Genomic DNA, 24,679 nt, shown 5'->3' on the forward strand with positions numbered 1-24,679 from the left:
CAGCTTAAAAAACCACCACATTCAGACACATCCGGGAGATGGGCTACAACTGTCGGGTTCCTTGGGTCAAGCCACTTCTGAGCCTGAGCCAACCTACTGTAGGAAGCATCTCAACTGGGCCAAGGAGAAGAAGGACTGAAATGACTCTTTTCCAATGAAAGTAAAGTGTGCCTTTCATTCGAGAATCAAGGTCCAAGGGTTTGGAGGAAGAACAGAACCCAAGCTGTTTGAGGTCCAGTGCGAAATATCTAAATATATATAAGGTGTTGGTAAACTCTGCTTTCTTAAATCCAAGGTCACCGCAACAGTCTACCAGAATGTTTTAGAGGACTTCATGAATCCTTCTGCTGAGGATGGCTGTATGGAGATGCAGATTTCATCTTCCGGCAGGACCTGGCCCCTGTCCATACCGCCAGAAGCAACAAAACCTGGTTTAATGTCCATGCCATTACAGTGCTTGACTGGCGAGTAAACATGCCGGTTCTAAACCCCCTTGGGGATCGATATGGGGGACCAGACCCAAAAGCAAAGAAGAACTGAGAGCAAGCATCAAGGAAATCTGGGCTTCCATAACTCCCAGGAAATGCCACAGGCTGATTGCCTTAATGCCACGGCGCATCGAGGCAGTGATTAAAGCAAAGGGATTCCCAACCATGTATTGAAGATTAACATATCTGTCATGGTGCGAAGTTGGATTGGACCCAAGAGCAGACTGAGGTGGAGGGAGTAGATTTAGAATGGTTTATTTTAGTTTGGCACGGGGTAAGGATATCCAAAGTGAGGTGCAGGGCCGTCGGAGACAAGGAGCGAGCAGGAAGCGGGAACGCGAGCAGGTGGTGTGGCTTGGCGGCGTGGCTGGAGCATGCAGGGAGGTGGGGAAGGCACGGAAGGTACACCGGAGACGGGAGAGAACAAAATCGGGTGACTACGGATGCGGTTCGTCGGATAATTACTTGCATACCACAGAAACCTGGAAGTACGAGTGTCAGCCAGTGAGTCATAGACAAGTGTCAATACTCAGGCGAAGGTTTGTTGGACTTGGCAGGCTTAAATGCAGGTAGTAATCAGTGCTGCTTGAAGACAGGTGCGATGCACAGGTGATGCTGATTGCTGGGGAGACAGAGGGGGAGAGGGAGAGACAAGGTGCAAGGCACCACCCAAGCTCCAAAAGAGGAACTGCAGGGCATGAATCATGACAATATTGTTTTGAAAGTACCATATTTTGATTGATTTCACCTGACCCTGATTTTTCTTTTTTTATATATATACAATAACTGACAAGTAAGTGGTGCTTTTTTCACAGTATTCTAATGGTTTGAATTCCTGATTTCGTTGGTTTTATGAGCTGGAAGCCCAAATTATGTAAAAAGAAAGAAAGAAATACTTGAATCTATAATCTATGGAAGATTAACTTTTTGAATGGAATTATGGAAATAAATAAACTTTTCCGCGGCACGGTGGAAGACTGGTTAGAGCGTCTACCTCACAGTTCTGAGGAGCAGGGTTCAATCCCGGGTCCCGCCTGTGTGGAGTTTGCATGTTCTCCCCGTGCCTGTGTGGGTTTTCTCCGGGCACTCCGGTTTCCTCCCACATCCCAAAAACATGCATCGTAGGTTAATTGACAACTCCCGTAGGTGTGAATGTGAGTGCGAATGGTTGTTTGTTTGTATGTGCCCTGCGATTGGCTGGCAACCAGTTCAGGGTGTACCCCGCCTCCTGCCCAATGGTAGCTGGGATAGGCTCCAGCACACCCGCAAACCTAGTGAGGAGAAGCGGCTCAGAAAATGGACGGATGGATGGATAAATATTTCCATGATGTTAACATTTTTTGGAAAGGGTCTGTATATGCAGCTGTCCATATGCAGTCGTCCACATATAGGACACCACCGTTATGTATCTTTATCCTTGATTTGAAGAAGAGAGCTATCCAATTCCTTGTTTTAAACTTTTATCGCGAATCGGAGTCAATTAATCTTCACCATGGAAACCAGAAACTGTAATAGTCTCCTTTGCGAGAGGCTGCTGTGTCTGTCCCCCCGCGACGCTCTGTGTGTGCATTTACAGATGATTCGCAGACTAGTCGGTCACGCATCCTGTCTCTGGTAGGCTATTCTTCTCAAGCCGTGTCCAGTTGTAAAATAATTATTCTAATTAAATTAAGGACATAGATGGGGCCAGAGAGGGTAGTTTTTTCATAAGATAATTTTAATAATATTTTACTGTCAGGTCGTACAGATATTAAAAATATATGTCCCTTTAATTGGAGGTCAGGCAAGGAAACTAGCCTTGATTTGAGTTTCAGTGTACTGATTGATCCAATACTTTGATGCAAAGGGACTAATGCAAAGGAAATACACAAGGTTGATTAAAATAATAAAACGTAATCTTTCACAGAAAAAATAGAGCAATAAATGTCTGTCTTGCATTTTTCCTATGCTCTAATTTTACTTCTTGGTTATGATTTCAGAATCATCAGCAGTCTAATCCATTACTTAATTAAACTCCAACTACCGGTCAAAAATTGAGGTCACTTAAATTTAATTACATTTATTTATTAACGATATATTCAAGAACTGCACTGCTATGTTGTTTTAGAATAATCTATAATAGAATCGTTTTCACTTAAAAGCTGAAACTGGCATAGTCCAAATACTGCAATTGGTGATTCGAATACACTAAGAGAATTAAGTTCACTGGCGGGTGCACAACTTTGAAACTTGAATGTTATGGTCTGATTGAGCCCTTTTGTAATTTGTGAGTCACAATTACAATCATCATTGCTTTAATCCATCCATTCTCTGTCGCGCTTACACTCACTTGGGTCACAGGTGTCCGAGAGCCAATTCCAGCTGACTTTGGGTGATAGGTGGGGTACAACCTGAACTCGTTGCAAACCAATCGCTGAGCATATATAGACAAACAGCCATTCACACTCACATCCACACACACTTTAGAGTCTTCAATTAACCTACCATGCATGTTTTTGGAATGTGGGGGGGGGGGACCAAAGTACCCTGTGAAAACCCACACAGGCATGGGGAGAACATGCAAACTTCACATAGAAATGCCGGATTGGAACCCACAACCTCTGAACTCATCCACTGTGCCACCTCTTAAATCCAATCACGTGAAATATCAAATCTGATAATATATACTATATTGCTTGAGGTACGATAACATTCACAGCACATTGTAGTGACACGACGTTCTGATGTGAACCCATAACTGTCTGCAGAAAATTAAACACCAGGCAGTGCTGTCACTATTGACCTTTTCTATTTGGAACTGTGTTGTGATTTAAATGGATGTAGCCAGCAGTGTGAAGCTTAAGCGTAGCCATCAAACATTGATTGCACTAAACAGACACTATAATGATTTGTATTAAAACGCCCATTCGAACAATAAATAAACGCCATTCACCCAGGTCAGATTTGGCTGTCCTGCCTGAGAAATATTGTTATGATAAAGACCAGGCTCCATTTTCTAAAGCGTCACTTTGAGGTCTGTGAATGCATCTGCTCAGCTGGTCAATGCTAAATGACTACTGCGTGATTATTTGGAGATTGTCCGTTGTCTGCATACAAATAGAGTATGAAGTAGAACATGCCTCACTCTAGACAGATAGAACCTAAAATGCTGTCCAAAAGGTTGAAATAAATAATTTGGAATCTCATTACCTGTTCCAATTGTCAATTGGTTATGTTTTGATCCCCATACATGAGTCTGTTAACAGGACTATGCAAACAAACTACATTATGTATAAGCAGCGAGGTTCAGAGGGAAAACGGGAGGAGGGAGGAGTTTGCACAAAGAGATGTGGGTTGAGTGAGAGTGTGTAAAGAGAGAATTCTGAAGAGCTTTGAGGCCGACCTGGATTCCCATCCTCCTAGTTTGCATCATCCCGTATTGATTCAGGAGATCCGATCAAACACTCTGCCGATATGTCAACGCACATAACAGCAGCTTCTCTTCCATCATTTCTTCTTTTTTTGTTTTGTTTTTGTGTTTATTTGTTTTTTTATTCATTTTCTTTTGCTGGGAGTTTCAGAACTTGATGCGTTCTTGTTTCTGGTTCATTAACTGTTGATGAAAAGCAAACAAATACTATGCATGCATTGCCAAGGAGCTAGAAAGCCAAATTGGGATCTTCCTGCTTCCTGTATTTATGGAACGGTCGGGGCATAAGTGTGTTTTGTGCAAAGACATGATAGGAGATACGCCAGGAGAGACTCATTATGTATTCTATTGTACGTAAAGGATGGGGGAGAAAGCTTTTGTATATAGAATTTCTACAATTCCACAAAATTATGTTGAATTGTTGTCACATGACTACCACTGTGCATGTACTATTCTAAGTGTGTCCCATTTTGAGTTTGTTATAAAAAAAAAAAACGTTCCCTTGTTTTCATATTTACTGTATGACAATGGATTTGTCACTATGTGCAGTTACATTTAGATAAAACCTCAACCACAAGAAGACTTCCCCATTTTATTATGCAGATAGGGATAGGCTATAACCCTATTGATTTTGAGGTCATTTGAACCTTAATATAGTCTATATCTAAATTATACTGTATTTGTTGCATATTTGCAAGTCAGCAAAGTTCATATTAATGACAAACCCCAATTCCTATGAAGTTGGGATGTTGTTTAAAAAGATTTGCAAATCCTTTTCAATCTACATTCAATTGTATAGACTACAAAGTCAAGACATTTTGTGTCCAAACTAATAAATGTTAGGTTTTCTTTCAAATATTCTAGCATTTTGAATTTGATGCTAGGACAGCGGCAACAAAAGACGGAGAAAAGTTGAGGAATGCTCAAAAAACACCTTTTTGGAATATTCCACAGATGAACAAGTTAATTGGAAACAGGTGAGTGTCATGATTGGGTATAAAATGGGGTGGGGGGGTGAGGTTCACCACTTTGTAAACAACTGTGTGAGCAAATAGTCCAACAGTTTAAGATCAATGTTTCTCAATGTACAGTCGCAAGGAATTTAGGGATTTCATGATCTACGATCCGTAGTATCATCAAAAGATTCAGAGAATCTCTTGACGAAAGTGGTAAGGCCAAAAACCAACATTGAATGACTGTGAGCTTCCATCCCTCAGGCGGCACTGCTTTAAAAACAGGCATCATTGTGTAAAGGCTATTGCCACATGGGCTCAGGAATACTTCAGAAAACCACTGTAAGTTAACACAGTTCGTCACTTCATCTACAAATGCAAGTTAAAACTCTACCCTGCAAAGCGAAAGCCATATATCAACAACACCCACAAACACCACCATTTTCTCTGGGCCCGAGGTCATCTGAGCTAGACTGACGCAAAGTGGACCAGTCCACATTTCAAAGTATCTTTGGAAATCATGGGCATTGTGTCCTCTGGGCCAAAGATGAAAAGGACCATTCGAATTCTTATCAGTGCAAAGTTCAAAAGCCAGCATCTGTGATGGTATGGGGGTGTGTTACTGCCCATGGCATTAGTAATTTGCACATCTGTGAAGGCACCATTAATGCTGAAAGGTTCTGTACATACAGGTTTTAGAGCAACATACTCTATGCTGCCATCCAACCAACGTTTTTTTAGGGGCGTCCCTGCTTATTTCAGCAAGACAATGCCAAGCCACATTCACACACAAAGCTTCAACGATTAGTGTCCTCAGTTCCCAAATCCTTTTTGAGTGTTGTTAAAGGAAAGGTCATGTAACACAGTGGTAAACATGCCCCGTCCCAGTTTTTTTGGAACGTGTTGCATGCATCAAATTCAAAATGAGTGAATATTTGCCAAAAAAATCAGTTTGACATTACGTATTGTCTTTGTAGTGTATTCAATTGAATATAGTTTGAAAAAGGATTTGCAAATCATTGTATTCTGTTTTTTATTTGTTTTACACAACATCTCAGCTTCATTGGAATTTTTTACTGTCAGAATGTTGCATAAATTCACTTTACATGGTGTGATGCACCGTTCCTACATTTGAAACGGTTTCTTCACTGACTGTTACTTCATTCCTAATGCAGGACCTAATTAAATATTGGTTAGTTTATGTTAAATGTATTATACAGAGTTGATGTGTTTTTATTTTCATACTGAATAATTTAGTTGAAAAATAATGCCATAATTATGTTGTATTACAATATATGTCCTGTTAAACTATATGAACAGCATTTTAATTTGCTATATTCCCATTAAGAAAGTCTGGTTTCTTCATTTTAATGGAAATTCAAATTAACTTTACATGTAAGACAAGAGCCCAATCAGTTGCGATTTTTGTTATTATATTAAATAATTGTAGATTTGTTTTTGCTTTACCTTTTGATTAAGTAAACATATCACTTTATCCAAACTAAACTTCCACAAGACGTTTGTCATGGCTTGTGTCTTGTTCTCTCCAGGTGAACACCGCCATGCACGAAGCCAAGCTGGTGGAGGAGTGCGACGAGCTGGTGGAGATTATCCGCCAGAGAAAGCAGGTCATTGCTGTGAAAATCAAGGAGTCCAAGGTGAAGGGCTCCCTTGACACTTTCATAATTTGAAGAAAACGCATCAAATACAGCATTAGGTTGACAAAGATTAAAGTTTATCTTGGGAAAGTCTGGGTCAAGAATTATTCACTTTAACTGCTAAGTGATGTGTTAATTCTTCAGATGAATGAAATGCACATCACACCATTTCTGTAAATCCCATTTCATCACAGCACTTCCTCAATGCAATTTTGATTAGTTTTGATTTAGAGGCCTGCGATCAATAAACAGTTAAACAACTCAATAACAGCTACTAGAATATGATTTATGGGAATTTTAAATAAATTCACTGTGAAGTTCCAACCCTCCCATGTGTGACGTTAATTGAAAAGACCTTATTGGGTGGAAATGGAGATTTCGAAATTAGGTTTTAATGAATGACACTTACTGGACACTTCAATAGGTACATTTAATCTGATACAAGAGCTGTAATAAAAATAATTGTCAAAGAGTCTAGTGTAATTCTGACAGTTGTACAGGGACCATGAACAAAACATAGTTGTCAGGCTTCAAAAATAGAGGCTGTCGTTTCTGGTGAGGAGTCCGTCTTCTGAAGAAAGGGTTCATCTGTGCAACTGAATAACAGGATTATTCACGCATTGATCACAGCATGTACAGCAGAGCAAGGCGCTCTCACTTTCTCTGTAATTTCCTTTTAAGAAGTCTTGTTGCTCTCGAAGGAGGTTTAATCCCTAGCCCCATGTCCTGATGTGTGTGCCTTTATGTCATGTTCTTAAAGCACCTCCCTGCTCTATATTCTCATTGTAATGTTCAAATATTTTTCCTGAAGTCTGAAACATTAAATCAAACCATTATTTTTATTGGGCAGTATTTGGGGGCGGTAAAAGAAGGACTACAATTTGTGCTCAAGCTGTGAATTGTTTGAGCTTTGATGCACAGGTGGGAGCAGAGGGAAAACAAGTTAACTTAGGGAACAAAAAAAGTTTGCCGTATATTTGTTGGAAAGTGGGTCAGAGAAGTTTGGAGCTGATGCCTCAGAACTTAGGCTGATTCCACTTTCACTCCGCTAACATTTTTATGCTTTTGTCCCTAAGAGCCAAACTGTAAAACTTTCCAATCTACGGAAGAGCTTAAATGCATCGTCATGAATTGACGCTTACATAAAAAGGAGTAATTTCTGTATTTTAATGATTGACGCTGAGTAGTACATCTACCCACAGATACTTTTTGTGTTAGAGCGTCACATTAAGAACTGTCATAATGAATTAAAACATTCTCTAATTACCTCATCAGGCAGTTCTGTACATCCCAGCCTTATAATTTTTTATGAAACAAAACTGGCTTTTAAGTGTTATTCTTCTAATAAGATTAAGTTGGGCAGCTGGGCCCTATTGTCGTCTCCTTCTATTGCACACATATAGCATCAAAGAGACTGATATTGTGTTCACTACTGTCAGTAAGAGGGAGTAATTATGTATGAGTTGTGTCAGAAATATTCCAGGACTGGTGTCATAAACGCTATTACAAATCCAAATTATACGTTTTCCCTTCAAAGTAATCTCCCGAGAGTCTAACGCCCTTTCCCCAGCATTCTCTGCCATGCCTTCATCATCATCTTCGGCTTGTCGCCACAGCCTGTCATCCTTTTCCATGTCTCCTGCGTCCTCCTCTCTAGCACCAACTGCCCTCATGTCTTCCCTCACTATCAACCTTCTCTTTGGTCTTCCTCTAGCTCTCTTGCCTGGCAGCTCCATCCTCATCATCCTAACTAACCTTGGCCGTCCTTCTGATGAGCTCATTTCTAATTCTATCCAACCCGGTCACTCCAAAAGAGAACCTCAACATCTTCATTTCCACCACTTCCAAGCTCGGCTTCCTGTTGTCTCTTCAGTGCCACTGTCTCTAATCCGTACATCATGGCTGGCCTCACCACTGTTTTATAGGCTTTGCCCTTCATCCTCGCAGAGACTCTTCTGTCACAGAACACACCTGACCAACCTGCTTGGACCCATTTCTTCACTTCCTTGTCACACTTACAATTGCTCTGGACTGCTATCTTTGCTACCACCCTTGCTATCTCTTCTCCCTTTAGCCTCACTCTTCCCCCTCCGCCCCTCTCATTCATGCACATATCATCTGTCAGCCTATCCATCACCTCTGCAAACAAGAAGGGGCTCAGGGCTGATCCCTGATGCAGTCCCACCTCCACCTTAAATTCCTCTGTGACACCTACAGCACACCTCACCACTGTTCTGCTGCCCTCATACATGTCCTGTATTTTTCTAACATACTTCTCTGCAACTCCAGACTTCCACATGTTGTACCACAGTTCCTCTCTAGGTACTCTATCATAGGCTTTCTCTAGATCTACAAAGACACAATGTAGCTGCTTCTGACCTTCTCTGTACTTTTCCATCAACACCATCAAGGCAAATAATGCATCTGTGGTACTGTTTCTAGGCATGAAACCGTACTGTTGCTTGCAAATACTCACATATGTACTGAGTCTCGCCTCCACTACTCTTTCCCGTAACGTCATTGTGTGGGTCATCAACTTTAAACCTTTATTCCTCTATAGTTCCCACAGCTCTGCACATCACCTTTGTTTTTAAAAATGGGCACCAGCACACCTTTCCTCCAGTCCTCAGGCATTTTCTCACATGCTAGAATTCTGTTGAAACAGCTGGTCAAAAACTCCACAGCCACCTGTCCGAGATGCTTGTATACCTCCACAGGTATGTCATCAGGAACAATTGCCTTTCCATTTTTCATCCTCTTTAGTGCCTTTCACACCACCACCCTATGCTGTGTAACCGCACTCTCCCCTACCGCTACCAGTCAGTAACCTCCTTCAGATTACATCGTCTGCACTAGATGTAATTCACCTGCGTGCTTCTATCTCCGCTCTTGTTGGTCACCCGATGTTCCTGCCTCTTCTGGAAGAAAGTGTTCACTACAGCCATTTCCATCCTTTTTGCAAAGTCTACCACCATCTCTCCCTCCAGGCTCCTTTCCTGGATGCCGTACTTACCCATCACTTCTTCATCACCCCTGTTTCCTTTACCAACATATCCATTACAATCTGCACCAATCACAACTCTCTCTCTCTGTCTGGGATGATCATAACTACTTCGTCTACCTCCTTCCAGAATTTCTCTTTCAAAGCTAGGTCACATCCTAACTGTGGGTCATAGCCACTAATCACATTGTGTATAATATCCTCAATTTCAAGTTTCAGCCTCATCAATCTATCTGGCGTTCTTTTCACCTTCAAGACATTCTTAGCAAACTTCCTTTAAAATAACCCTTACTCCATTTCTCTTCCCGTCTACACCATGGTAAAATAATTTGAACCGTGCCCTAAACTTCAAGCCTTACTGCCTTTCCACCTGTTCTCCTGGACACACAATATATCAACCTTTCTCCTAATCATCATGTCAACCAACGTCCAAGCTTTTCCTGTCATAGTCCCAACATTCAAAGTCGCTCCGTTATCATGGCCACCTTGATGTTGTTCACGTCTTCAAAACGGTCCCCTTGATGGCCTCCTTGAGATTGGGAAAGAGTAAAAAAAAACACACACTGCCAAGTCGGGTGGCTCGGGCACACCAATGTATTTCTCAACCAGGAGCTGTCGGATACTCAGGGCATTGTGAAGCAGTAATGACTTGTCCTGTCGGAACTCTCGCTTGTTCTAACACACTGAATGAAGCAAACACAGCAGGATCTCTTTGAAGGTCTGTAGATTGATTGTCTGGCCCAAATTAAAGGGGAAATCTTGTATTTTTTTGTTTGGTTTTGCAAAATATTTTTTGTCAAACCAGTCCTGAAACCTTTCTGACACATCACATAAGATGGTGTCTTATCAAATGATGCTGTTGCTGCGTCTCGTCTTTGTGTGGTCAATGAACTGCTCAGATGGTGTTTGTAGTGACAGCAGATTATGATGCTCTAAGTGGGGGAGCAGATAATAGCTAGTTGACAACTCCATTAAGTTGCCAGCTCGGAACAGTTTCTCAGACAGAGCAGCCTTTCCAGCAACAGACAGGAAGTGCACATTAGGTAGCGCTTTGATTCTCCCACACCGTTTGATGACACACTCTTAACCAAACCCCATCGTTTGAGTTTTTATTCCCTAGAGTTGCTATTCTCACAAATAAAAATTTTGAATGAGTCATTTGTTGAGGTCATACAAATGTTTAGATCCATCTTTATCCGATGAGAACATATTTGTTCATTGCTGTTTTGAAATGAATGTGATTCCTGTTACCTTCAGTGACACCATTGTGCTTCAAATGTGTTGGTGTTTCACACAAAGATATTAAAATAGCACAAAGAATATACAATTGTAATCTCCATCTTTGAAAAGTAGGTCATCAGTACTGTATTAGTTGGCTGATGACTTTTGCACAACTGGCATATAATCAATTATTACTGTCATAATTATGATTGACTGACGCTGGTGTCCTGGGTATAATAATTATTTCACCCTACGTCTGCTGGGAGAGGCTCTAGCTAGCTCTGCCAAGAACAGCAGCTATAGAACTAGATGGATTGAGCTTTGTAATATGAAACTATTGTATACAAGGTAGTTTGGCCACAATAGTAGGGAAAATATTGGGACACCTTATCAAAATACAGATTGGATTGGATGGCATCATTCTACTATTCTAGATAACAGAAAACTGACTAATGCTGTACTCTACAGCATGATTTTCATGCAACACATTCATGAGGTCAGCAGAAGAATGAGGAGCCAAGCGGTTGATCTCACCTCTCACCCATAAACTGGACTTCAGTCCGCTAGCTGCATTCTTTCTGCTTTCCTTCTTCCTGTCTGTGTGTCCTCATTTACCTGTAATGTTCATGTCAAAGAGCAGTACAGAAATTATTATTTGTTTATTTTAGCAGGCACTTGTCCTCTGATTTTTTTTAATCAAATGTTACCAACGCCCATGCAAATATATGCATGGGCGTTGCATTTTGGTTTCACCCAGTAGACCTGTGTCTCTCTCTGTTTGTATTGAAGTTTTAAAACCATTTTGCAGTCACTGCTGTCCTTTTTTTCCTGATATTGTGACTGTCACCATGACGAGTTTTTAGGCAAACTCATTGGAACCCATTGGGAAAAAAGGCAAAGAAGATTAGCAAAATCAACTCTCTCCCAGTTGGAAGTGGTGATGGACCAAATTGGTCTGCTAAATATGAGGGAGAGCAATGTAACAGGATTATGAACATTAAACCATATAACATTTGTCTTCTAGGTGATGAAGCTGCGTAAATTGGCCCAGCAGATTGCTAACTGTCGTCAGTGTTTGGAGCGCTCCAGTGCCCTCATCACGCAGGCCGAGCAGAGCCTTAAGGAAAATGACCACGCCCGCTTCCTTCAGACTGCCCGAAATGTAGCGGAAAGGTGAGTGATAGACATGTTCACTTATGATTTGCATCATCTTTGGAGATGCCATCTGTTTTTACATTTGATTTGGCTGAACTTTGTTCGATATACAGTGGGTACGGAAGGTTTTCAGACCCCCTTAAACTTTGTTATATTGCAGCCTTTTGTTAAAATAATTTTTTTCCCTCATTAATGTACACACAGCACCCCATATTGACAGAAAAAAAAACGTAATTGTTGAAATTTTTCCTGATTTGTTAAAAAAGAGAAACTGAAATGTCACAGGCGGCACGGTGGCCGACTGGTTAGAGCGTCAGCCTCACAGTTCTGAGGACCCGGTTCAATCCCCGGCCCCACCTGTGTGGAGTTTGCATGTTCTCCCCGTGCCTGCGTGGGTTTTCTCCAGGCACTCCAGTTTCCTCCCACATCCCAAAAACATCCATTAATTGGAGACTCTAAATTGCCCGTAGGCATGACTGTGAGTGCAAATGGTTGTTTGTTTCTATGTGCCCTGCGATTGGCTGGCAAGCAGTTCAGGGTGTACCCCGCCTCCTGCCCGATGACAGCTGGGATAGGTTCCAGCATGCCCACGACCATAGTGAGGAGAAGCGGATCAGAAAATGGATGGATTGATGGATGAAATATCACACAGTATTCAGATCCTTTGCTGTGACACTCATATTTAACTCGGGTGCTGTCCATTTCTTCTGATCATCCTTAAGATGGTTCTACACCTTCATTGGACTCCAGCTGTGTTTGATTATATTGATCGGACTTGATTAGGAAAGCCACACCTGTCTATACAAGACCTTACAGCTCACAGTGCACGTCAGACCAAATGAGAATCATGAGGTCAAAGGAACTGTCTGAAGAGCTCAGAGGCAGAATTGTGGCAAGGCGCAGATCTGGCCAAGGTAACAGAAAGATTTCTGCTGCACTAAGAGCACAATGGCCTCCATAATCCTTAAATGGAAGCCATATGGGGGTGATCAGAACCCTTCCTAGAGCTGGCCGTCCGGCCAAACTGAGAAATTGGGGGAGAAGAGCCTTGGTGTGAGAGGTAAAGAAGAACCCAAAGATCACTGTGGCTAAGCTCCAGAGATGCAGTCGTGAGATGGGCGAAAGTTCTAGAAAGTCAACCATCACTGCAGCCCTCCACCAGTTGGGGCTTTATGGCAGAGTAGCTCGACGGAAGCCTCTCCTCAGTGCAAGACGCATGATAGCCTGCATGGAGTTTGTTAAAAAAAAAACACCTGAACGACTCCAAGATGGTGAGAAATAATATTTTCTGGTCTGATGAGACCAAGATAGAAATTGGTGGCCTTAATTCTAAGTGGTATGTATGGAGAAAACCAGACACTGCCCATCACCTGTCCAATACAGTCCCAACAGTGAAGCATGGTGGTGGCAGCATCATGCTGTAGTGGTGTTTTTCAGCTGCAGGGACAGGGAGACTGTTTGCAATCGAAGAAAAGATGAATGCGGCCAAGTACAGGCATATCCTGGACGAAACTTTTTCCAGAGTGCTCAGAACCTCAGACTGGGCCAAAGGTTTTCCTTCAAAAAAGACAATGACCCTAAGCACACAGCTAAAATACCGTTTTAATAATAATAATAACTGTTTTTGAGTGGCCCAGCCAGAGCTCTGACTTAAACCCAATTGAGCATCTCTGGAAAGATCTGAAAATGGTTGCCTACCAACGTTCACCATCCAACCTGACAGAACTGGAGAGGATCTGCGAGAAGGAATGGCGATCCTCTGAGGAATGGCAGAGGATCCCCAAATCGAGGTTTGAAGAACTTGTTGCATCATTCCCAAAAAGTCTCATGGCTGTATTAGCTCAAAAGGGTGCTTCTACTAAATACTGTGCAAAGCGTCTGAATACTTATGGCTGTGTGATATTAAAATTTTTCTTTTTTAATAAATCTGCAAAAATTTCAACAATTCAGTTTTTTTTCCCCTGTCAATATGGGGTGCTGTGTGTACATTAATCTGGAAAAAAAAAAGAACTTAAATGATTTTAGCAAATGGCTGCAATATAACAACGAGTGAAACATTTAAGGGGGTCTGAATACTTTCCATACCCGCTGTACATACTAATTAATGGGCTTCTGGTAGTGACAGCATTACAGGGTTTCACAATTTTAAGTCGGTTTTACATAGAGGTGGAGCGATAGGAACTGGTGGTTGATGCCTTCAATAGTTCTACTTTTACAATCGACCGCTGACTTTCTTTGTCTCTCCTGAATGTGCCACCAGAGTTGCCATGGCAACAGCCTCCTCCCAAGTACTCATCCCTGATGTCAATCTGAATGAAGCTTTCGACAACTTTGCCCTCGACTTTTCTAGAGAGAAGAAGATTCTGGAAGGCCTTGATTACCTAACAGGTACATTGTGTAAAATAAATAAATAATAATAATATGTATATACAGACTGTCCAACACAAAAAAAAAGTTTACTTTGAATCGGGGCTTTTTACAGTCTGTCGTTCAGTAATTTTCCTTACCTGTGGTATTGCAATGGGGTTATTTACCACAATATATAAGTATTAGGGATGTGAAGATATCTACCATAATTTATCATGTATAATGCACATTTTTTACCCAAAAAAATCTTCAAGCGTCAATAGTGCGCATTATACATGGGTATAGTAAAAGTTTGAACATTCCTTCACAGTGAAATGAGGTATATGAGTACATATGTTTTAGAAAAGCCATCGATTCGTTTTAAATCTTTTGATTTTTAAGTTTACAACATATTTAGGTTTAAAATGTTATAATTCATTTACTCCTTTATTGTGTCTAAGTATTGAGGCTGTGATGCAGCCAAGTGTATAGTTTTGACACTGCAGTATTATTATTAATACTAAGATTTACCAGTTCTTTAGTAATGTATGTATTAAGGCCTCTTTATAATCCCGCACTCGCCAGTGCGTCAGTGCGGTCGCCATCCACGCGAGTATAAAGAAGCCTTTACTGTGGTGCACCCTAGTGTTTAGTTTTAACACTGTGGCTTTACGGAGGTATTTTCCATTTCCCAGATAGTTAAGACACAACAAAAGTTGCAGAGGGCGGATAAACACACATAAACTCTATTAACATTCACGTTATTACAACTATTTATTGGATTAGGGGACGAACTGATTTAAAACAGCATTTTAACAACTATACAACGGCGCTAGGCATGCAGCGAAATACTCTGGCAGCAAGTCGCCACGATGATGCCAACAATGACGTCATCGTAAAAACAATGTATCTATTCACCATAATGTGTATTATTAAGTTTGTAGTTTGCAGTGGTTTAGAACTATGCTGCATCATGGATTTTGGTCATCTTACTTAAAATTAGACAAAATATTTGATAAACATTGCAGTTTAATGCTACTGGTATTTTCTGATAATTTATCTCCGCCAAAGAATACTATATGAAGGACCTTGTCATATGCCATATTCGAGAAGAAAAGAAATGCAATTGTTATCCCAGAATGAAAAAATAATCAAAATGCATTGTCATGTCAATTCACTTTGAAACAACTTTCTCATACAGCACCCAGCCCCCCGTCCATCAGAGACGAGCTGTGCACAGCATCACACGACACCATCACTGTTCACTGGACATCGGAGGACGAGTTCAGCGTCACTTCTTATGAGCTGCAATACACTATATACACTGGCCAGACTAATTTCATCAGTAAGTCATGTGACACACACACACACACACAAAAGAAAATTCCGTGCGATTTCAATCATACATATGTGGTCCAATGATGAGTTTAGCATGTTACTGTGTTGAGCGCAGATTCATTTATACACAAATGAAAATATAAGAAATGGGCAATCAATGTTTTTGCCATATGCTGAATATTTTATTATGTTCTATTCTAGGGTAACCTAGATTTTCTCTCCCATCTATTGTCTGTGTTCAATGTTTAAACAGAAACAGAGCTAATCTATCCATAGTGCAAATTGTAAAAGTGTACCTACGTGAGCAACCACAGTGAGGCTTTGACTGGATACACCAGTTCAAACCAACCAAATAGTAGTGGTCTGCCATTAATAACATTTTTGGCCAGCCACTACTAATTACTTAAAGTACTGATATTGGATGAAGCCTTAAAATTCCATAAAATGCCAATGACTATTGTTGAAGTCACGTATCCAATATTCGAAAGATGGGAATTAAAGCGACAGCAGATAACAAGTTTATCCCCAACAATAAAATTAGCAGTTAGAATTGACTCATACAAAACATGAAAGGTATCCAGTCTGGCCTACCAATATTATAGACCACTAAAATGCATGATCTTGGGTCAACATGACATCAGCTGGGACCCTATCCAGTGTACCATTGAAATTACTTAAAAGTTAAAGGTTTAAAAGAAATTGCTGTACATAAGATACTGTTACCCAATTTTAGTTTTTTCATAATCGAATGGTTGTTTTTGTATGTGTGCCCTGCGATTGGCTGGCGACCAGTTGAGGGTGTACCCTGCCTCTCGCCAAGAGTTAGCTGGGATAGGCTCCAGTATGGCCCCGACCCTTGTGAGGATAAGCGGCACGGTAAATGGATGGAGGGCTAATGATTGCAACAAATTCTTGCTCCACTAGTAAATGAAATTATATTTAGCACAACATGGGGGAAGAAACAGAATGAACGTGAAAGTCTGAGTGGATAATAGTGTAATGAAGGTAAAATACCTCTTACTGAGGATGACTTGATTATTCTACTTAATTATGCGCATTTAGACACATTTATACGCACACACACATAGACAGCTGCACTTCTCAACTTTAATCTGCTGCTTTTATGCCTTCATCCTCTCCTCGCTTTACTCGTGAGCACCCTGACTTTTCTCCATCTAGCCATGAAAGTGGAGTGCCCTGGCCCGTTTGAAACATCAGGATTCATTTCAAATGAATGATGTCTGATTCAGGCATTCAGCCCAATGCTGCCACACAGTCCTGAGAGAGTCATAGTAGACATTGAGAAACACAGAAACCATTAGGCCTTCCACACCACTTGGGTTTATACCATTGAAAACGTTCAAAGCGGCTAAACGCTTCCATTTGACCACCAACTGATCTCTCTCCTGGCCTCGGTCTCAGCCCTCCTGGGAGGGACAAAGAACTGTCTGTGCAGAGTCGTGCGAGCACAGTACAGAAAAAATAATCAGCAAGTGAAAGCAAAAACCATGCGAAAATGAACGATAAATCACAAACTAAGCAGATGAAAGAGGTCTTGCACTGTAAATATATAATACTGTATCTACCTTGGTAGCACGATGACCGACCGATTAGCCTCATCTGCCTCACAGTTCTGAGGTTCAAATCCGGCCTCGCCTTTGTGGAGTTTGCATGTTCTCCTGTGTGGCTTTTCTCTGGCTTTTCTCCCACATCCTAAAAACATGCATTCTAGGTTAATTGAAAACTCTAAATTGGCCGTAGGTGTGAATGTGAGTGCAAATGGTTGTTTGTTTATATGTGTCCTGCGATTGGCTGGCGAGCAGTTCAGGAACTCACTCACCCAGAGTCAGCTGGGATAGGCTGCAGCACACCCGCGACCCTAGTGAGGATAAGCTGTATGGAAAATGGAAGGATGGATACTTTTGCAAGTTTCAAGTAAATCGTTGGCAGTGAGTCAACTTTGGTTTTACGATATGTATCAATGCTGGATCAAAGAAACTGCTGCTAATCTTAATAATAATTTGGATCAGTACCAGAAAAAAAATCACATCTTTGAAAGTGTTAAAAATTTAATACAGTTGCTTATTAATTGATCAGGTTCTAAAATTGCACATGACCATCATTTCAACTTTTTTTTTTCTTTTTTACACCCTCTTAAGTCTGCCTTTAAGTTTCTGTTATCAGTCTGCATGGTCCTTCCTTGGCCTCTATACAACAATCACTGATTTTGTCTTCCATGAAAAGCCATAAACTGAAAGTGAAAGTGTAGCACGTCTGAATGTAGTGGAGGTTTATTTAATTGTTACATTTGTGAAAACATTTTGTCTTTTTTCAGCCTTTTCCCAGCATCTTTTTCCGTTGGATATCAGAGCCCCAGCATTTCATGGCTCTTTCTTTATCTTGATGCTCGCATGTGAAAATAAACTTTAATTTGAAGTCCTTTCCATGTTAATTTGGCATATGAGTGGTTTTGTTTTCCAGGTTTAGGATAAAGCCTAATACATTATGATAGAAACCTTATGCCTGGATCAGACTACACGATTTTAGCCCCAATATTGGCCCGATTAGCTATCACAGCCGATTTCCTAGATCGGGCCCGAAATATTTTGTCGGGAACAACAACATTTCTTGTACTGTGACATAATCCATGACCAACGATTTGGCCCTACGATGGGCCTATGATATTTATTTTTTATTTTTTTATATCTTCCATGTAGTGTGACATATCAACGACAACTCTCCGATGGCGCACCTCGACGCCGACCAACAGGATTGTGTATTGTGACTAGCGCATTGTCTCCCGTGCTTGCCGTTGTCGCCATACTTGCACGCCGTTGTCAACATTTATTCACGCGCACAAACCAATGTTTACCGAAGCATTAGAGCATGATTCGACAGAACACCGGCTTGTTTACGTACAACTGTTAATGCTAGCACTAGCTTGCTAGGCTACATAATGTTTTGTTGCCTGCTTGCGAGCCATATCGTATTAAAAGTATGGAAACACACCTCAAGCAGTCTTTGAAAGAACCTCCTCTCCCGAGCACCGGTGATGACCGCCACGTTTTTTCCTCATTTTGTTCTTTTTTCACCCGACACAATACATTGGCACGGCACATTGTTGTTGACGTCGCCATGGTAACGTGTGTATCCAGTCGCATTGCCCGGTCACACGTTTTCTGGTTCCGCCTCTCTGACAGTGTTTCATTTGACAAGATAAAGCCCTGTGATAGTAAAAGATGATATACAATGGTATCGGAATACGTCGTGTAGTGTTTCCACTGTTTGACCGAGAGACGGCAAGATTTAATGGCATTAGCCTGACATAGTGCAATCGGAAAAGACCAAATTTGTCTTGTAGTCTGATCCAGGCATTATCTGGAAACAAGAGCGCTTCTAAGTGGGCCAACTTGCCAACAAAGAACTCAGAGAGAGCATCTAGAAAAACATTTTTATATACAGTATTTCCTTTGCAAAGGAGCCAGATGTCCTCTTTCTTATGCAATTTCAACCATACACACATTATCAAAATATATATGTGTAAGCTAAATAGACATTGTCGATAGTTCAGTCAACATTTGTTCCCTGTAGTGCTCCTCCCATCAGTTACCATCTTTAATAACTTACGTTCCGTGTCGGTCCCTGTGGTGTTCTTTACATGCTCTCTTTTCTTACTATCGCATGATACCATCACCATCATCTTCAAATTGTATTGCCAATTTAAATTGCCTGCTTATTCTTTTTTTTTTTTTAAAGGAAGGAATACATCAAGCTGCGTGTTTAATGTGTATCCATAGCCTGGGCTTCAGTGTCCGACTACAGGTGAAAAGCAGGTCATTATTAGTATTACAATAGCTATGGGTTTATTGATCTATTATGCGTCTACACTTATGAAAACAAAACTGCCCTTTGTTGCAATGTTTGGCAAATTTACAATCAGGATTCTGGTGCTAATTTGTATTCCTTCTGTTTATGTGCACCTGCGTTTTATCTAACACACACACATATACAAACACAAATAATGTGGTGATTTAAACCCATCTTTAAATAACATTAAAAACGAATAACACTTTCATGACAAAATACAGAAATCGTTAAGTTATAAGAACTATTGGGTTGTAACTAACATGCAGAACAGGCAAAGTTTCAACCTTGGCTACCAAGGCCCTCTAATGTTCAGTATCCATTTAGAGTGTGTTGTTTTTCACAGAACAATAATCCTATTTTGGAGGAGCGACAATCATTAGGACACAAGGCTATGGTTGCCCACACATACACAATATCACCTTGAACTCAGTGTTGCATCATCAAAGACAAACTGTCGTCTTCTCCCTGGGTAGCTAGCATGTGTTCTGCTCACATCATCTGTCGAGGACACAATTATTCATTTTCTTTTTGGTCTCCCAGTTTCCTGTTACTATGCCTTACTTTGAAGACACAATGTTTTACAAAGCTGTGAAGCTGATGCCAGGAAGCCCTTTTGTTCACACAAGATGTGATACCAAACTGCTGTGTACTGACCTAAATTGATTCAGCAAAAAGGTGCAATTGAGTGCAGAAATCGGCACAAACATATTTTCCACACATTACCTCTTTGAAAGCATCATATTTTATAACCTTTTTATACCACATTAACATAAGAATGTTTGTGAGGTAAATCGTTCTCAGTGGTCAACATTCAATTATGAAAGGAAGCCCAAATTCTGCATCTCAGTCACTTCTAAATAACTCTCCATCTAAGAGTTCCCTTACCTCATTCATTCTTTAAAGTGCCTCACATTTAATGGCCTTATTTGCGTCCTGTGAAGTATTTATATTTACAAGAAGACTCTACACTATTACTTATGTATGTATGCTGTTGCCACCCCGCTAAATAATTCATTAAGTCCCAGAAGGTTTGAAGTCAGGATTGTGCCCAGAGTTCCGGTTAACCACCGCAGGAAAAGATTTAAGAAACAGAATGATGAAAAGAAGTTGCTATTATAGGTTTAACTGTACGCTACAAAGCTTAATCCCAACTGTAATGGGACTTAACAAAATGCTTTGTTTTATGTGGCATTTGAATGTGTTCATTAATGGCAATTGATGCAAATCTAAAGATAATCGTAGTGATAAATTATTGTTGACAAGCTGGCTGACATCGTAGTTCACTGACATTGTCTACTTACGGTAAGACAACAAGGAAATTATAATTTAAAAAATGTAAGAATAAGTACTGCATGTACATTTCTACCAATGGAGGCTTTGTTTTTGGTGTTTCCTTAGTGCTTAGCTTATCAAGCACTTTATATTCAACCACAGCTGAAAAAAGTGCTGGACACACATAAGAATCAAACTTTAGGAAATAAAAACAATTTAAAATAAACAATTAAAACAAAAACCAACAGAAAAACACTAAAAACACTAAAACAGATGCTGAATCGTAAGCCGGGTTAAAAGACAGAGAATAAAAATGGGTTTTAAGACAGGTTTTAAAAATGGACAGTGATGGGGGTTCGCTGATGTGCAGAGGGAGGTCATTCCATAACATGGGATCAATGACAGAAAGGCTCTATCCCCTCTGATCTTTAGCCTAGACCTTGGTACCTCAAGAAGCAGCTGATCAGCTGACCTGTGGCAGGGACGTAGTGATAGAGTAGGCAGGGCAAGACAAAAAAAACAAATAAAATAATCTAAAAATGTATTGTAAAATGCAGAGGCAGCCAGGACCCAAGTTATGTACTCCCTCTTAAGTACTCCAGTTAGGAGGCGAGCAGCAGCATTTTGAGCCAACTGGAGACATTTAAGGGAGGACTGGCTCACTTCAAAATAAAGTGTATTACAAGAAACCATCTGAGATGTAACAAAGGCATGGATTAGTGTTTCTAAGTGCTCTTGTGGAAGGAACGTTTTTACCTGTGCCAGCTGCCTAACGTAAAAGAAGCTGGATTTGACTACTGTGCCAATTTAAAGTTACTGTCCATTTTAAAACCGTTCAAAACTGTTGCCTGTGCGTATTGTCAACAAGTGAGGATTTACAAGAGCCACTTGGACCAAACACTGTAGCGTAATTTTTTTCCCCCATTAAAGTTTCAATTTAAAGGTTGATGGCCATCCCGGTTTTAATTTCTTTGAGACTTAATAGAAATCGTTTTACTGAGAAAGCATTTTTCTTTTTTTCAGAGGGACATAAATCTGATTTAGGTCACTGATGGTGTAGTGGTACACTCGCCTGACTTTGGTGGGGGCAGCGTGGGTTCAATTCTCACTCAGTGACAGTGTGAATGTGAGTGTGAATGGTTGTCCGTGTCTATATGTGCCCTGCGACTGACTGGCGACCAGTTCAGGGTGTAGTACGCCTTTCGCCCAAAGGTCAGCTGGGATAGGCTCCAGCGACCCTAACCAGGATAAGTGGTGTTGAAAATGGATGGCTGGATGGACAAATCTGACGTTCGTCAGCATAACAGTGAAGCGAAAACCAATGCTTTCTCAGGATAGAACCTAAGACCAACAAATATAAAGAAAAGAAGAGTGGCCCCAAAATGAAACCCCGTGGAACGCAGTGGAGCCGAGAGGGACTCAGAACTACCAAGGCTCACACACAGTTCTGTTTGCCAGATAGGATCTAAACCACTCTACCGTGCTACCGCTAATGCCCACAGAGTACTGTAATTGGGCCATGAGGATACTGTAGTCTACTCTATCAACTGCTGCAGTTCGGTCCAGCAGGACAGGACACACATAATCACTGTCTGTGAGTCGTTTGTCAAGAGAATGTCATTTACAACTTTATGCAAAATTGACTATGTGCTATGCAGTCTTCTAAAACCAGATTGAAAAACCTCTAGGATGTCATGCTCAACCAGAAAATCCTTTAGTTGAATGTGGACAACTTTTTCCAAGATTTCTGAAATAAAAGGACGTTTGGAGATAAAATCTAAAATTGGTTAGCACATTGCAATCAAGGCCAGGTTTCTTAAGCAGTGGCTGTACAACAGCATGTTTAAAACTTTGCAGGACAACTCCAGAGGACAGACTGCCGTTAATAATAGTCAAAACCGACCGTCCTATACTTGATAGACCTCTTTAAAAAAGTAAGGAGGGACAGAGTCAAAGATGGAGCCTGATGGCTTAATCTGACCAACCGCATCTTCTGAAAACAAGAAATACTTTAGGCTCAAATGAACTAAAAACAGCCGAACACGGTACAGGATCAGAGAGGTCAGAGGCAGTGTTGGAAATGAGGGCCCTAGTAGTAGCAACTTTATCAATAAAAAAAAATGAAGGAAGCTATTGCACATTTCGGTGGATGGCTCTGTACAAACAGGTTAAAGACAGAGTCAATTGTTTTAAATAACACACGTTGGTTGTGGCAATTTAACTGGATGGTGTTTGATAAGTGTTCTCTTTTGGCCTCCTTAATGGCCTCCTTTTGATAACATCGCCCACAGTTTTTTTTATTTTTTTGGGAGACCTGCAGCTTGTCCTTGTCCACCTGCATTTGTCTTTGTGGCACTCCCGCCTAGCTCCGCAAGTTGTGTCATTAAACCAGGGCTCAGTTTTTATTTTGGGCTGCGCAGTTTTTAAAGGAGCCACAGAGTCCAGGAGTGGAACCAAGACCTGAGCTCCTCTGTGTTTACACTACACGGAGTAAATCATACGCAACAGAGAGCTGGTTATAAGCTACAGAGAACCATGCAGCGGTGAAAGGGTTACAAATTATACGGCTCCGACCAGGCACGGCAAATTGAAGTACAAATATCACAAGAGAAAAACACTTCAAATAATACTGTCCAGACATATGATCAGCAGTCACGTAGTCGGAGATTTCAAGGTTGCAAACAGACAAGTTATAAGAAAGGACCAAATCTAATGTGTGCCCATGTTCGTGTGTGGGACCAGACACACACTGCACCATATTAAAAGAGTCAATCAGGCTGAAAGAGTCCTTCACAATGGTTTATCAGCACAACATACATGAATATTAAAACCTCCAAAAAAAGAACACAATCGTATTTGAGCATGATTTCGCCCAAAAAGTCAGAGAAGTGATTTAAAAAGTCCATATTGTATGTAGGAGGTCGGTAGATGTTGGCGCACAGAACCGGGTCCGAGCGGCCCACCGCAAATAAAGTAACTTCGAAGCTCGGGAAAGCTGAACCAATCGTGCACTGATTGCATTTAAAACAGTGTTTAAAAACTGTCGCCGTTCCTCCACCATGTCCTGATGTTCACTTTAGTGGTTATCCAGCGCAATTGTGACATGCAGTTAGCTAGGTAGCTATACCTATACCCCCAAAAATACTTCCCTTTGGATAGTCCAATGGCGTGACCGCTTTAGAGCGTGTCCTTGTCGCAGCGTGGAAAAAAACCCACAACGACCTTGAAGATATATTCCAGTCACAGGATGCTTTAAGCATATACTGTATATTTTTGTGGCTCAAACCTGTAGTTACTGTATGTGTAGACAAAACAAATTCGCTAGACAAAGTAGCATCCATTTTTCCAGGGCTAGTTGTGATATTTGATAGACATTTAATCAGCGCATGGTTTCAGCATGTTCAGTGGGAACACCCAGTGTTCAAGAGCGGAGAGAATGGCTTGTTATTTCACGATTTTGAAGCCTCATTTTACATACTTGTTTTTATCACTCAAATTTGGCAGGATTGTAAACGACACTCGTCTCTGTGGTTTGTCAAATTTCCAAGACACTTTACAGGGACCTTAAATCAGACATACTTTGGTGGCCCCTAACAATAAAGTCAACTGGCAAAGCATTCTTTACTCAAGCATTTTAATTCATTTTATATTCAATATTTGTTATTACAGTATTTGAGAGACAAAACTTAAATGCTTCAAAATGAGAATAGCACATTGACATGGCAGGAAAGCCAAGGTTAAAATACAGCATGAGCAACATTGTGGTGAAAAGTGGCCTATATATACATATATATAGGCACATTGCATCGATTCAGCCGAGGTATACTAAAAATCCCTCTGCTCTGCCTACGAGAGGCTCTGTTATCATGGCCTGTGTTTCCAGATATTTGAGCATGACAAGCTATCACATTCTTTGACCCCCAGGCTTGTAGTGCACCCACCCCACCCCCTCCGTCGTATCGTGATTCACT

General features: G+C 40.9%; 1 protein-coding gene across 3 annotated transcripts in view; it reads left to right on the forward strand.

The window, feature by feature from the left end:
- Positions 1-24,679, forward strand: part of mid2 (midline 2) — a 151,643-nt gene that overhangs the window by 111,465 nt on the left and 15,499 nt on the right. For all 3 annotated transcript variants that reach the window (XM_061685625.1, XM_061685624.1, XM_061685626.1), the window contains 4 exons: positions 6,401-6,508; positions 11,755-11,903; positions 14,146-14,273; positions 15,433-15,576. In XM_061685625.1, coding sequence (XP_061541609.1) covers positions 6,401-6,508; positions 11,755-11,903; positions 14,146-14,273; positions 15,433-15,576 — 529 coding nt within the window. The remainder of the gene's footprint in view (positions 1-6,400; positions 6,509-11,754; positions 11,904-14,145; positions 14,274-15,432; positions 15,577-24,679) is intronic.

This window comes from Phycodurus eques, chromosome 9 (assembly GCF_024500275.1).
Source record: "Phycodurus eques isolate BA_2022a chromosome 9, UOR_Pequ_1.1, whole genome shotgun sequence".
Classification (NCBI taxonomy): Eukaryota; Metazoa; Chordata; class Actinopteri; order Syngnathiformes; family Syngnathidae; genus Phycodurus; species Phycodurus eques.